At 44.1% G+C, this 16,122-nt stretch overlaps 1 protein-coding gene across 1 annotated transcript; it reads right to left on the minus strand.

Annotated features, from left to right (window-relative positions):
• Positions 1-395: 395 nt before the first annotated feature.
• LOC129834561 (hepatocyte nuclear factor 4-beta-like) lies at positions 396-15,349 on the minus strand. Its single transcript, XM_055899669.1, has 10 exons — positions 14,749-15,349; positions 12,994-13,159; positions 11,219-11,313; positions 8,202-8,308; positions 7,263-7,418; positions 6,970-7,057; positions 6,594-6,746; positions 2,437-2,700; positions 1,996-2,118; positions 396-1,257 (listed from the first exon to the last, which is right to left on the minus strand). Exons 1-10 carry the CDS (start codon positions 14,861-14,863, stop codon positions 1,130-1,132), a joined length of 1,395 nt encoding a protein of 464 aa, XP_055755644.1. The 5' UTR covers positions 14,864-15,349; the 3' UTR covers positions 396-1,129.
• Between the last annotated feature and the right edge of the window lie 773 nt (positions 15,350-16,122).

Below are 16,122 nucleotides of genomic sequence, written 5' to 3' on the forward strand. Positions count from 1 at the left end.
AGAGAGAGATATGAAAATAACTCCAAAAACACCACTTCACGTCTGGGTGAGGGAAGAGAAAGTCTCTAATAGATGTTCCTCCTTCACCATTTCTGTCTATACCCCATGCAATATCTGACCCTGGACAGTCAGTGAGTGACCCTGGATAACCTGCCAAGAGTTGATAATCTCAGTCTGAGAAGGTTTGCCTCAAATGCTCAAAGGGGAAGAGGAACAGTCAGATTTTCTGAACAGGCTTAGTGCGCCCTCTGCAGTTATATTACATATCCTACACTCACAGTCATTACTGAATTATTTTCTAACAGTATTTCTAGCCTGTTACAAAGTACCACTTCACACATTAGGCCTACACCCCTACAGAATAAAACCTAACATCCTAAAACAAGAGACACACAGCACATTTATTTTTTATTTATTTCCTTTAAAAAAAAACATTTTTACGAGTAACTTTAAAATGTTTAACAGTACCAACATCTGCATGTACTTTGATCCTGAAGATAAAAAACATAAAATTGTTCTTACTTCACCACTGCCACATTACTGTCATTAATTAACATGCCAACACAACTCACTCACCCAACCATGATCTAATAAAGATAACATACTATTGAGCTGTGGTCTTTATTGATTTGATGATTTTAATGGTCAGTGAATGGTTAACATAAAGAACAATTCCTGATCAATTATTAATTGTGTGCATCATATTCCCTGTGTGTAATGTGCATTGTGCAAAGGTGGATAAGGGAGAGGATTGGCTGGCTGAGTCAAAGTCCATTTTTGGGTTACTAGTGTCCATGTAACAGCCTCTACTTCATGTTGTAATCATATAGTAAGTAGCACGGCCTGGATGCACCAACACCAGGTCAGGGGTGGCAAACTCATTTTGCCCCAGGGGCCACATTCGGTCTTCAATGAGGTTGCAAGGGCTGCAATGAAAATGTGTTGTATTTCCTCGATGTGGTTATCAGGGAGCTGGACACAGTCAAGAAACTGCAGGTCCATTATCATTTTTTCCCCTCCAAAAAAACCATTTTACTCAAACCAACCGTGGGCCGGATTGGATGTGTGTGTGTGTTTAGACCACACAGCTTTTTTCTCCTCTCTGGTTGAGTAGCTGCTGCTGCTTTTCTCAGAGGCAGGTGTGGACAGGAGCCATGGGCATGCCGTGGGCAGACTCTATGGGCATGTCTGCCCCCTCCCTATGTCTGTACACCTCAGTGCCAGTCTGTGTGGGCACCAGAGGCACCACTGGCAGAGCTGTTGGAGAGAGACAGGCATCAGACTGGCATTACACACACTGAGACTGAAATTGCATGGCTTTTACTACAGGTCCATAACAGTACTCTTTCAGGACATTAAGTTACCGTTGGTGAGCTAATCCCCTAAAAAAAGACACTAAGGTGGTAATTATAGGAATATTAATGATGGGAGACAGACATCAACATCCCTCAGGTGAGCTCAGAGCTGTAGGGACTGAGCCTGACGACCAGGGCTGGTGAGAGGGCCCAGGTTCCTGTGAAGTGAGGCTGGGTTAGAGGGCCTGAGACAAGGGGAGCAGTCTGGGCCATGTGCCCCCTGTAGGGCCAGGCTGGCTCTGTGAGGGTGATAAAACACTGGGGACGGTGAGGTCACCGTTTGTTATTCCTGTTTTGAAAGCGTGGGGGCATTACTCAGGTAGTCTCTTCCCACAGCTACCGTGGAGCACCATGAGGCTGGCGAGACAGACTATTACTTAGGAGAACCATGCTGCTTGGTGTTGTGAGGAGATCTCAGTGAAGCAAACCTGCTGACTCTGTCTGGGACACAGGCAGCAAACCAGCATCTGAGATTTCACGCACCTGCTGCACCGCTAAATACAGGTGTGTGTGTGTGTGTGTATAAAGGTGTCATACATGGTGATTATGATGTATTTGTTTGCTCTACAGTAGCTAGCTAAATGCATACTAGTACACAAAGTATATTGACTTGTCCATGGATGCATTTGGGGGTACTCACAGCCAGGGACAGGTAGGATGACTGATGTGAAGTTGCTAGGCAACCCGACATGGCCTCCTAGTAGGTCCTGAGACAGGGTGTGATCTTGGAGTTGGGGGAACACCATTACATTTGAGTTAGAACCTGAGGAGGACCAGGGAAGAGAATAGCTGTATATTACTACACTACTACACGGATCCAGTTACCACAACAGCTCAAAGGTTACCCTCATTACGAATACTCTTAAGTCAGTAATGAGAGCTCACCATGAAACAGTATGATAACAACATAAGTGAAGACACAATGCACAGTGGACAGATTAGATTGTTGGAATTGAAAGTTGACCTATTTTGGGTTTAATTGTTGTTGATCTCTGTTGTTGATCTGTAAGGCAACCCAGTGAAAGTTAGTGGTATTCAGTTTGAGGGTTTTTACTGTACGTATCTCTCCTCTGGAGCGTACCGTGCCCTGTGCGTTGTCCCAGGCCCCCAGTGGCCCCCTCCCCCAGTAGCATCTCCTGCAGCAGGCTGTCCACGCTGGGCTCCCCCAGGAGCCTGGCCAACTGCAGGGTCTCCACCATCTGCCAGGCCACACTTTGCAGGGGGGACAGCATCAGCAGCAGCTCCCCAAAACGCCCCCGCTGCTCACAGGTGGCCTCGTCCAGCAGCACCTGGGCCTGGAAACGCAGCTGTCGCACTGTCTGAGGGGCCTCCAGCCCTGGGCAGTCTGAGAGACAGGGAGAGAGAGGTAGGGTTAATATTGCACTCAGAGAGAGAGAGAGTCATCAATCTACACACAATACCCCATAATGACAAAGCAAAAACAGGTATATCGACATTTTTGCAAATGTATTAAAAATGAAATGAAATATCTCATTTACATCAGTATTTAGACCATTTGCTATGAGTCTCGAAATTGAGCTCAGGTGCATTCTGTTTCTGTTGATCATTCTTGAGATGTTTCTACAAGTTGATTGGAGTTCACCTGTGGTAAATTCAATTGATTGGACATGATTTGGAAAGATATACACCTGTCTTTATAAGGTCCCACAGTTGACAGTGCATGCCAGAGAAAAAACCAAGCCATGTGGTTGAAGGAATTGTCCATAGAGCTCCGAGACAGGATTGTGTCGAGGCACAGATCTGGGGAAGGGTACCAAAAATGTTCTGCAGCATTGAAGGCACAGTGGCCTCCATCATTCTTAAATGGAAGAAGTTTGGAACCATCAAGACTCTTCCTAGAACTGGCCGCCCAGCTAAACTGAGCAATCGGGGGAGAAGGGCCTTGGTCAGGGAGGTGACCAAGAACCCGATGGTCACTCTGACAGAGCCCCAGAGTTCTTCTGTGGAGATGGGAGAACCTTCCAGAAGGACAACCATCTTTGCAGCACTCCACCAATCAGGCCTTTATGGTAGAGTGGCCAGACGGAAGCCACTCCTGACAGCCCGCTTGGAATTTGCCAAAAAGCACCTAAAGGACTCTCAGACCATGAGAAACAAGATTCTCTGGGCTGATGAAACCAAGATTGAACTCTTTGGCCTGAATGCCAAGCGTCACATCTGGAGGAAACCTGGCACTATCCCTATGGTGAAGCATGGTGGTGGCAGCATCATGCTGTGGGGAGGTTTTTCAGCGGCGGGGACTGGGACACTAGTCAGGATCGAAGGAAAGATGAACGGAGCAAAGTACAGAGAGATCCTTGATGAAAACCTGCTCCAGAGATCTCAGGACCTCAGACTGGGGCGAAGGTTAACCTTCCAACAGGACAACAACCCTAAGCACACAGCCAAAAATACAGTTGTGCCTAGCTTGTAGTGTCATACCTAAGAAGACTTGAGGCTGGAATCGCTGCCAAAGGTGCTTCAACAAAGTACTGAGTAAAGGGTCTGATACTTATGTAAATGTCATATTTCACTTTTTTATTTTGAAAAAATTTGCAAACATTTCTAAAAACCTGTTTTTGCTTTGTCATTATGAGGTATTGTGTGTAGATTGATGAGGGGGAAAAACAATTGAATACATTTTATAACAAGGCTGTAACGTAACAAAATGTTGGAAAAAGTCAAGGGGTCTGAATACTTTCCGAATGCACTGTATGTGCGTGTAGGCAGGGATTAGGTGAAAGTGACTGGTAGCAGGATAAATAATTATAATAATAGTAAATAGTATGGCAGCAGCATAAGTGGTGCGTGAGTGCGTGGTGGTGTGTGTGTATGTGAGTTTATGTGTGTGGGTGCAAGTGTGTCAGTGTAGGCGCAATAGGTGGATATACATGTAAATCGAGCTGAAAAGTGACTGGAAGCAGGAATATATAAATACATGTGCTTATGGTAATATTCTAATGGTAATATACAGTGGACTGTACATGTACACAGGAGTAATGGTGACCAGTAGCAAGAGACATAGATAGATACTAATGGTAATAGCAATCAATAATCAATGAACAGTAGAGTAATAGTAATAGGTAGTAATAAATCTATTCGATACTCATTTTAGCAACAGCGTAGGTGTGAGGGGGAGCAGTAGTTGTTAGCCATTTAACAGTCTTATGGCCAAGGGATGTAAGCTGTTTAGGAGTCTTTTGGTTTGAGCCTTGATACAAAGGTATCGCCTGCAGGACAGGAGCATTGAGAATAGGCCATGTCTCGGGTGGCTGTAGTCTTTGGCAATTTTTCAGGCCTTTCTCAGAGACCGTGTGGCATGTACTGACACACCCTGATCCGTTTCACCTGTCTTTGTGCTTGCTTCCACCCCCATCCAGTTGTAGCCCATCTTCCTCATTATCCCCAATGTATTTATACCTGTGTTATCTGTTTGTCTGTTGCCAGTTTGTTATGTTCGTCCAGCCTACCAGCGTTTTTCCCCCTGCTCCTGTCTGTTTCTAGTTCCTGTTTTCTAGTTTTCCCGGTTTTGACCACTCTGCCTGCCCTGACCCTGAGCATGCCTGCCGTTTCTCTATCTTGTCACACCACCCTGTATTATTGACCTCTGCCTGCCCTGACCCCGAGACTGCCTGCCGTTCTGTACCTTTTGGACTCTGAACTGGAATACTGACCTCCTCCCTGTAGGCTGTCTCATCAATGTTGGTGATTAGGCCTACCACCTTTGTGTCATCGGACAAACTTGATGATGGAGTTGGAGTCATGCGTGGCCACGCAATCATGGGAGAATAAGTATAAGCACACACCGCTGGGGGGCCCATGTGTTGAGGGTCTGCGTGGCGGGTTGAGTAACAGTGGTCTAGGACTTTAACGCCCCGAGTGGCGAAGGAGGCGTGTTGATAGAAGTTGGGTATCACTTGTCTTAGTGACGCTGAACTAAAATCACTGGCAACAAGAAAAGCAGCCTCCGGGTGCATGGTATCTTGCTTGTTTATAGCCTTGCCAGCATGTTGTTGTTGTTGTCCTGAGGTGGAATGTACCCTGACAGTAGAAAACATTAAGAACACCTTCTCTTTCCATGACATAGACTGACCAGGTGAATCCAGGTGAAACATATGATCCCTTATTGATGTCACTTGTTAAATCCACTTCAATCAATGTAGATGAAGGGGAGGAGACAGGTTAAATAAATATTTTTAAGGGGGGGTGCAACTCAATGTTAGGAAGGTGTTCTTAATGTTTTGTACACTCAGTGTATACAGCAGTCACGATAACAGTCGTAGGTACACAAAGAGCCCAGGGCAGATGAATCGAAGTTGAAGTTGAACTCGGAATTGAGGTTATTAACTGCCGATCTGATGTTCAAAAGATTTCGTCGATCATAGGAATTTATAAATGCCAAAATAATCACAAAATAGCAAAGTTGGGTCAGAGCACGCAAGACGGCAGCCATACAGTACGGCGCCATTTTCACATACAGCACACGAGAGACACTTACATGTACAGTATGCTTATACTGATAGACAGAGTGAAGCCACTGTGAGACAAACAATTCCTACAACACAGCACTGAGACAGAGAGAATGAATGGGAGATTAAGAGAGACAAATCCTCATGCTGCGGCCCTAGGAGAATAGAGAGAGATGGGATTGTGGTGGGGACATTATACAATATACTTCTTTACTAATTTAAATGCATTATGTGTAATAAACTAAACAGAAATGATTAGAGAAAGGTTAGGTAAAGGTAGTAGGGCAGGGTCACACAGGACAGAGCTGAGCAAACGTTCGGTGTGTTTATTTCTGTAGGTAGTCAGTCATCTGTGTCAGACTTGGCCTGATGCTGCTGTCTACTGCTGTGCACTGCTGTGCCTGTTTGGCCAGTCAGTCTGTCAGACCGGTGGCCTGGCTCTGCTGCTGTAATCACCGCCTCAGGCCAACAGGCTGTAAAGTCCAGCAGCCAGTCACCTCTCCCTGCCAGGACCAGGACCTCGCCCAGATATTAATAGTTTCTCTCCAGAACACGATGAAACCTGTCCGCCAGGCCAGGACAAACCAACAGGGTGCCAAGGACAGAGCACAGAGAGCAGAGACAGTCCCAGGAGAGAACAACTGTGAAATAAAAAGATTCCTGGCGAAAGTCTCTTCCTTTGTCTGAGGACAGAGGAGAGGTGAGAAGAGGTGAGGAGGGGGGATGAGGGGCAGGGGGGTGGCTGGTGGCGACCTAAGGACTGACTGACCAGGACTGAAGAAGACTATGGTTTTAAGACAGGCAAACTCGCTGTCGGTGATGTCCAGCTCTCTCAGAGGCTTGACCAGCTCCTCCAGGATCCGGGCAGCCACCCTGGACACCTCCACCTCAGGACCGCTCACTGGGATCACAAAGTAATTACCTGCAAATGCAATCCACATATGAAATACTTACTTATGATATAAGTAAAGTAAAACTGTAAGTAAAACATTATACATTAGGTAAGTCTGCTTCCTTTATCAATATACACATATGGTAAAAGCAGCATAGCTAGTCGACATTACCAACATTGGTTAAATATTTTAAAAATTCTATAACAATGATGAGAGCACATCCCAGACTTAGCTGAAATGTATATATTTTACCCAGAAGGATAATGTCATTGTAAGGCAGGGAGCGTTGAGCCACCCCTAGGATGAGGTGTTCAGCAGAGTGGGCTCGTAACAGGGATACCTGCACACAGACAAGACACAGCACAGAGACAACACACAGCAGCCATTACACAGACAGCCCTCCCTGCAACGTGAGTATTCCAACAGCTAGTGATCCAAAACCCAACACAAAGACAGCTGGGCTGAATGTGACCGCCTGCTTAGACAGGTGCAGCTCACATGTTCATACAGACACACTAAGTAGGATAACATCCATAGTTCCATACCCTGTCGTCAACTGGGAGGCTGCAGAACTCGGGGATGCGCTTGGCCCACTGCACCAGCAGGAGGAGCTGCTGCTTCATGGACTCACACACATCCCCCACGCGTGCTATCTTCTTGCTGTTGATGTCACAGCTCATAGGGGAGGTCAGGGCTGGAAACTGAGAGTGGCACACAATAATGAGAGGTTCCACATTGGCCCTAGGTGTCGGTGTAATGTGAGAATGAAGAGAGGGTTGGAGGAGATGGATGGGGCAGAGTGCAGGGGTGAGATGATGGGTGCTTGGACAATCGTGAAGGGCAGAGCAAGCAGAGGCAGGTAGGGTATTGGGTGGGTGAAAGGTCACTTCAGAGAATGGTGGTAATAGAGAATATAAGGGTGTAAGATGAGAAATTGATTTTAAATGTGTGTTGTTGGTGGGTCTGTCTCTGGAACAATGCTGTTGGATGGTGATCAAAGCCCCTTCAGTACACATCTCACATTGAGGAGACATCGCATGAAAATTTGACCCAAATGGAAAACAGCCTGGCCAAATTTTATGGTTCATTTGTCAATCATCCAATTAATTTCTGCCGCATTCCTTTCGCATGCAAAGAGGATATCTGGTTGTTATTATGTATTTGAAGCCAATTGAACGCTGGCACACAATCCAAGCCCAGGCACTGCCATTAAATAGGACTGCTGTGATCAAATGTGAGTCTCTCTGGGCAATTTGGCCATTTCTAAGAAGTAACTGAATCCAGCCTGCAGCTAGAATCTCCAGGGGACCTTAATGGCCGGCTGTCTAAAGTGCAGCCTGTATCCTCTCCATCTCTAGCCTTGCCACTGCTGTGTTTCTGAGAAACAGATAAGGGGCTCTACTCTGGGCTGGATGGGAAATGGAAGCCTCTGGAGCACTTTGTGGCTGTGAATAGGGAGAGGTTTTAAAGTGACAATCTCTTACCTGATGCATGCTGGCCTCTGCCTGTAACAGTACGCTGATGGACAGAGTGCCCAGCCCCTGTCCCTCTCCTCTGCGGCTGCTGATGCGGTCCCGCTCATTTTGCACGGCTGGAAATAAAAGAATAGGAGGGAGGGAGAGTCCCTGGATTTCTTGTGTTCACTGTTTTACTTGGACAAAGTATACTCAATGGAGGGGTAACGTTGTAATTACAGCATACACCTACACTGAACAAAAATCTAAACACAATACCTAAAGTGTTGGTCGCATGTTTCATGATCTGAAATTAAAGATCCCAGAAATGTTCCATATGCACAAAAAGCTTATTTCTCTCAAATGTTGTGCACAAATTTGTTTACATCCCTGTTAGTGAGCATTTATCCTTTGCAAAGATAATCCATTCACCTGACAGGTGTGCCATATCAAGAAGCTGAGGACAATTAAAGGCAACTTTAAAATGTGCAGTTTTATCACACAACACAATGCCACAGATGTCTCACGTTTTGAGGGAGTGTGCAATTGGCATGCTGACTGCAGGAATGTCCACCAGAGCTGTTGCCAGATAATTTAATGTTAATTTCTCTACCATAAGCCACCTCCAACATTGTTTTAGAGAATTTGGCAGTACGTCCAACTGGCCTCACAACCGCAGACCACGTGTATGGCGTCATGTGGGTGAGCGGTTTTCTGATGTTGTCACGCCCTGACCTTAGAGATCATCTTTATGTCTCTATTTTGGTTTGGTCAGGGCGTGAGTTGGGGTGGGAATTCTATGTTTCATGTTCTATGTTTTCTATTTCTGTGAGTTTGGCCGGGTGTGGTTCTCAATCAGAGGCAGCCTTCTGTCGTTGTCTCTGATTGAGAACCATACTTAGGTAGCCTTTTCCCTCCTGTGTTTTGTGGGTAGTTGTTTTCTGTTTTGTGTTGCTGCACCTGACAGGACTGTTTTGTTTTCGTTCATTCTCTTTTGTTATTTTGTTTTGTGTTCTGTTTGAATAAATATAACATGAACACTTACCACGCTGCGCTTTGGTCTCCTCCCTTAGATGAACGTGACAGATGTCAACGTTATGAACAGTGTCCCATGATGGCGGTGGGGTTATGGTATGGGCAAGTATAAGGTACGGACAATGAACACAATTGCATTTTATCGATGGCAATTTGAATGCACAGAGATACCGTGACAAGATCCTGAGGCCCATTGTGAGGCTATTTTAGGTATCTGTGACCAACAGATGCATACATGTATTCCCAGTCATGTGAAATCCATAAATTAGGGCCTAATGCATTTATTTCAATTGACTGACTTCCTTATATGAACTGTAACTCGGTAAAATCTTTGAAATTGTTGTATCTTGCGTTACTAATTTTTGTTAGACATTTAATTTTGACACTCATCTGTATTGAGACTATTTCAGAGCAAATTAAATTTCTAAATTCCCCATTGTTTGAAAAGTAACATCTCTAAATTTGATTCTGATTCTGCCAACATATTAAACCTGACTATGTAATTAGCCAAAGGAAGGCATGACGGGAGGCTGACAGTACAGGGCCTGATGATTGGGATTGTGTCTGACAGAGGAGACTGTCTCATAGTGACCTCTGTGCCTGTGTCATTACAATGGATGACCTCAGCCTGATTTCAGTCTGCTCCACAAAGTCAGACAACAAGCCCCAGTCTGAGAGCAATCAGTCACCACAGCTGACCTCTCAGCAGCCAATCAGGAACCCATTAATCAAACTGGAGCTGCAGAGACAGAGAGAGAGAGAGACCTCTGCCTTGGATACATGGCCGTGGGTGATGATGTCACAAATTAGTCCTCCATGGAGCATAAGTGAAGTGATAGATTGAAAGTGGCTGTGGACATTCAGCAAGGAGAATAGGAGTACAATTAATGATCGTTGTCAAAAATGGTTTGTTAGAATTTGTTGTCTGGATTAATGTACAATTGAAACACATTAAACCAAAGGCTTATACACATTTACAAAATGGCATGTTCTGATATTTTGTGGCATAGCTTTGCTTTTTACTAAATGCTATGCTGAGTAGTCTGCAAAATGAATAGGGCAAATGTTTGAATCTTTCTCCCTGACCATCACTAAGGGTGCTCAGCTCAGCTTCAGTTTCTCTCTTACGTAACATTCCTCTGGAATGAGGGCTCAGCAAAGAGAGGTATTTCTCTCTTGAAAAAGCCAGAACAAATAATTGCCCATGCTCTGACATTTTAATTATTAATGTGAGGGGCCATTCATGGATCCTCTAATCCCGTCTCTCTCTCCCGGTTATCATCGGCAACCAGTGGAAGATAAGGTCTACAGTGCACATTACAAACAGCCACTCACTCAGTATTGCTCAAGAGAGTGGCATGTTGATCTTGTTGCTTTTCCCCCACAGTAAGTGGTGCATACACTTTTAGAAAAAAGGGTTCCAAAAGGGTTTTTCGGCTGTCCCCATAGGAGAACCCTTTTTGGTTCCAGGTAAAACCCTTTTGGGTTCCATGTAGAGGGTTCTACCAGGAACCAAAACGTTTTCTTCAAAGGGTTCTCCTATGGGGATAGTCAAAGAACCCTTTTAGGTTCTAGATACCCCTGCACATCGACTTGATACTGTTACCCCGTGTATTTATTTCTTGTGTTATTAGCTTTCTAATATTCTGTTGTTTATGAAGGATGTGACAAATACAATTTGATTTGACTTGAGATAGCACCTTGTAGACCATACCCCACTCACTACTCCTGCCTGAGCCTCCACTACCCACCCCCGCCTGGCGTGCCTGTCAACCCCATTGCCCCCCTTGGCGTTGGACATGGTTATGCAATGTGAGTAAATATTGTGATTTGTTAACTTGCATATATGCTTATGGCTTTAAGAACAAAATGCAGTGTGTGTGCTGGTATGCTTAAATTTTTTTGGGGGGGAATTAATAATGTGGCAATGAATTGTGTAATTACTTTGTAGTGTGGTGCCATTCAGTATGTAAAATCTATGTCATGATTAAACAAAAAAACATCTCTCTCACCTTCCTTTCTCATGCCTGCTCGGAAACATTTCCGAAGCCTGCAGTAACGGCATTGGTTTCTCTTGTCTTTGTCCACAACACATTGCCTGCTGAACCTGCACACACACGCACACACACACACACACACACACACACACACACACACACACACACACACACACACACACACACACACACACACACACACACACACACACACACACACACACACACACACACACACACACACACACACACACACACACACACACACACACACACAATTAGATAAACTTCAATACAAGACAACAGTTGTATGATTCTGTAACACACAATCAGACACAAGTCTCACACTATGGGCTTCTGTAATTGTGATGGCGTCAGATCAGTGCTGTACAATTTCTGTGTTGTGGGCCTACACATGTTCAGACAGGATCCTAACACTTAGTTCCAGACATATAACCACCTTTCATTGAAACCTGCGAAATGACAACTCCTATAGTCCATACAGTGTGGTAAAATCGACTTCTCACAAGAGAGTAAAACGCATCACACCATTGACTTGGAGTCTTCAATCACTGTATTAAGGTTATTGTCTCTTTGTCTGAACAAAACACAGAGACTATGACACAGAAGTTGGCTTTCTATTCTTGGCCAACGCAATTCTCATACTTTCACTTACCATTGGATGTGGTTGAGAACCGTACCACCAGAAAAAGTAATCAGTTATTGAGATGGGGGTTGAACACTGTGAATGAAAGTACTTTACCAGAATTTCAGCAACATTTTTTTACCAGCTGCCCTAGTCGTTGGCAGTAAATTTGTCTCTGTATTGTCATGTGGGTCGGAGGTGGACAATAGTGCGCCTAATAATACTTACAATGACCTGCAGTTCTAACAGAACCTTGGTGGTATCTCAAATGACACCGTATTTCCCATTTAGTGCCTTATTGTTATGTCTCAGGTCAAAAGTAGTGCACTATATGGGGATCCAGCCTGGTCTCATAGACTAGACTGGTCTCATAGACTAGTAGTAATTGTAAATCTGGGACACTGAAATTAGTGTGATACAGTATGTTACATTTGGTATGGTTACATAAGACAGATGGTTATTTAAAGTAGGGTGGTTGGTTGAGGTGGATGGGTGGTTGGGTGTATAACGCAAATGTCTAGCAACCCATAGGTTGCGAGTTTGAATCTCATCAACTTTAGCATTTTAGCTAATTAGCAACTTTTCAACTACTTACTACTTTTTAGCTACTTTGCAACTACTTAGCATGTTAGCTAACTCTTCCCCTAACCCTTTTAGCTAACATTTCTACTAACCCTAACCTTCACCCTTTTAATCCTAGCCATTTAACCTAGTCCTAAACTTAACCTTAACCCTAACCACCAAGTTGCAATTGGCCCGTGCAACCCAAGGTTTGATATCAGCATAAACAGAAACCCTCTTAAACCTAACCTCCAACCCCTAGCTTATGCTAGCCACCTAGCTAGAATTCATAACATCTCATATGTTTATCAAATTCGTAACATATTGTATGTTTTTCAAATTGTAATTCGTAACATTTAATACTAAATGGGTGATGGACATCCACAAATGAATACATACCATACGAACCGAACCGTAACTTATCATATTAAATGGAGTGTTGCGGATTTATTTACAGAATAATACGAAATGCTGTGAGAACTGGTTCGATCAGATAAAAAAAAATAGGGCACTATATTGGGAATAGGGTGTCATTTGAGATGTAGTGGTCTTTTTCAGTGACCTGTGTGGTGATGAGTCTCACCTGCAGGTGTAGGCGTGGTTCTTCCTGACGCTCCTCCTGAAGAAGCCCTTGCAGCCATCGCAGCTGGAAGCACCGTAGTGTTTACCTGTGGCCCTGTCTGCACATATGGAACACACGCTCCCATTGGTCTGTGGCAGCAGAGGGGCAGGCTCCGGCATCATCAACTCTGTCAGTCAATCACAAGAAAATTATTGAGATTCATACACTACAGCACACTGGAGGTCTGATGTGTAGCTACTGCATGTGTTGAATTGACTCTTGACACTTGGGGACAGACATGCGAGGATATCTATTACTGATGACCTCAGGCTAACATTAGAAAGCTTTGGAGATGCACAATGGAATATTGGTATTGTAGGACACGGTTCTACTGTTACAGAGGGGCCCCCACTGTTGATGAGTAAGTAAACATCTCCAAGCCTTGCTAATAAGCCCCAACAGCATCTGCAGAGAGCGGATCACTCAGCTGAGAGATTGTCAACGCTGTGTGACAGCAGATAAGCACGATTACAGAGCGAATAATTAATCAACGCCATCATCAGCTAAGGTGATTAATGAATCCCTGTTCATTCCACCTCTGTGAAGGGAAATAACCTTGTGCTGCACATAAAAAAAAGCACAACATTCAAAGGCAGAAATGTGTTGATTGTGAGCTTATAGGGCTGTAAGAACAATGGCAGAGTTGTGTTGTTCCCCAGGTCTGATGAGGTTTGGAGGGGGTAATAAAAGCAGGGTTTATAGGTAGAGCTATCACTGCTGTATGTTGCTGCCAGACTCACAGGCCCTCAGAGGACCACTGCTGCTTATTACTCAGAGGAAGAGGAAACTCCCCATTTAATTAAAGCAGATTCAGGTCAGTGGCAAAGACAAAGTCCACTGGCTAATTTTACACTGGGAGCTCCGTTTTAATTCAATCTCCCTCAGTGTTGCTCTAAATTGTGTCCTGTCAGTGTTCGATTGCTACAGGATTGTCTCTCTTAAAACCACTGACCGTCAAATATACTCTGTTGGTGTAGTGTTTGTGCAGTCACAGGGACAATGGCCCCAGGCTGTAATGTATTTAAATTGCACACTTAGAGTTGGGAGACTGAGCAGCCAGGGATAACAATTTAACATGGAGAATGCTTTCTGTGGTCAAAGATCAGTTTGATTGAATTAAGAGATTAGAATACATCTGCCACACAGCTATCTGCCTTGGAGAGCAGTCTGCTGGTAAAGCATCTACTTAAAAGTGCCAAAGAAAAGACCTGATTCAGCAGAACAGACGCCTAATGATGATAATGATAAGTTCAAATTAGATTATAAGGGAAAGCAGAAGAGGGGGAGGTCTTTAAATCACTCTCAGTATTGTCGGGAGTAATGACCGTTGTATTCACAGCATTTTGTGGAATGAAAGCTGATGTCATTTTATCCATGGGAAAATGGTCTTACAAATTCCTGTGTGCATGAGAGCTACATTGTAAAGCGCTGAGAGTACTTTTTAAAACCATGTTTTTCCAAGGGCACTGTGTCTTTTATGCAAGCCCGTTTCCCCCATCTGAATGGAAAGAACAGGTTTTAAAAAGTCACTAAGATCTACTCATGAACTTGAACTTATAAAAATGAATGGATATTCAATATTTTATATTATTTGAATGTCCTTTGAATATCATACAAAAACCCTCCCTCAAATGTCAGACCGATGTTTTGGTATTGTTGTGCACCAGTCTATGAGTGAAGGACAGACAGGTAAAGGTGTAATTATACCAGACGTACCTGTCTCTACAGGAAACACCCTGAGGTTGTCAAACTCCAGCATGGTGTAGGAGGGGTCAAGGGTGGTGCTGTAGTCTGTGGAGTCCAGATCTAGCACGTTCCCTGACAGCTTCATGGTTCTGGTCACTGCTTCAGGAGGCCACACTAGGCCCTAAACAAAAGTCTGATTTATATGAGCAAAGGAACCAGAACAGGCTGCTGCACGATCTTCCTCTTCAGTTCACCACTCTGTTCCAAAATAGCCACTTTTTCAGCACAATCACTTAATTCCTCTCTGTGTCTTCCTGATTGTCTAGCTCAGGTAAATCAATGTGTTGTCATTCTGTGTGACGCCGCTATTCCTCCACTCGTCACAGGCCTCCAAAGTCCTGGTTCCTGTCCTGTGCTGATGTTTTCCTTGGCCCAGTGAATCATGTGCACCTTTTAGATTATTCCTTTTTTCATCCCAGTACCCCTGGCAGGCAGTTCTTACTCAGGTTGTATAACAGAACAAGTTATCCAGTATGTATTTAGCTGGTAGCTAATGTTCCAGATCAGTGTGACAGATGCCAAACAGCCTTCCAAAGGAGGGAAAGAGAGAGACACTGAGATTTGGCCGACTGTCTGTTTGCGACTCTTATCAGAGTAGAGTATAATAAAGGTGAGGGTTCAGATGGAGGCAGGTAAACATGACTCACTGGGAAGAGAAAAAACAGCCGATAGGGTCAATGAGCTACGTTATCTTAATCACTTCTACGGCTGAGTAAAAAAGGGCAGCAAAAACTAAAGTATATGACCAGATCAAAGGTCATCATTACAGTGTGTTATCAGTTACTGCAGGTCAGTTGAGAATGGTATTTGAGTACCGCTGATCAATGTTTGATATTTGTAATTTTAGTAGACTTCTATGGACAAAAGATGCCAGATTCTCAAGTTTGAGTGTTATTGTAACTGGACGAGAGAGTGTGCTATATTTCACCACTGGGGGCAGAGTTTGCTAGTTCCACCGGTCTGCACTCTGTTTCACAACGGGGAGGGGCTTCTTTCTTCACCTTTGCCCATGTGGAGAGCATGCCATCAGCTGTTTGGAGGTATTGATCAGAGGTAGAGTGATAACGTGTTTGCAAATAAAACTATACCTCCCCTGGGCCCCTTTATACAGATAGTGAATGCACTGTAGATAGCCTTTCTCTGACTTGTCTCTACATAAAACACAGGTTCAAAGCAGTGGAGGGTCATCTATGTCAAGCTACAATAAAATTACATTAGTATCTTCACAAAGCCACTTTGTGGTCTATCTACTGTTGTAGTAATGGAGTAACAGAATAATACAAAGCACCATATTAACAATCATATCATTTTGTTTTTAGATTATTAGGAAAGAAATGTGAAACA

This window comes from Salvelinus fontinalis, chromosome 35 (genome assembly GCF_029448725.1).
Source record: "Salvelinus fontinalis isolate EN_2023a chromosome 35, ASM2944872v1, whole genome shotgun sequence".
NCBI lineage: Eukaryota > Metazoa > Chordata > Actinopteri > Salmoniformes > Salmonidae > Salvelinus > Salvelinus fontinalis.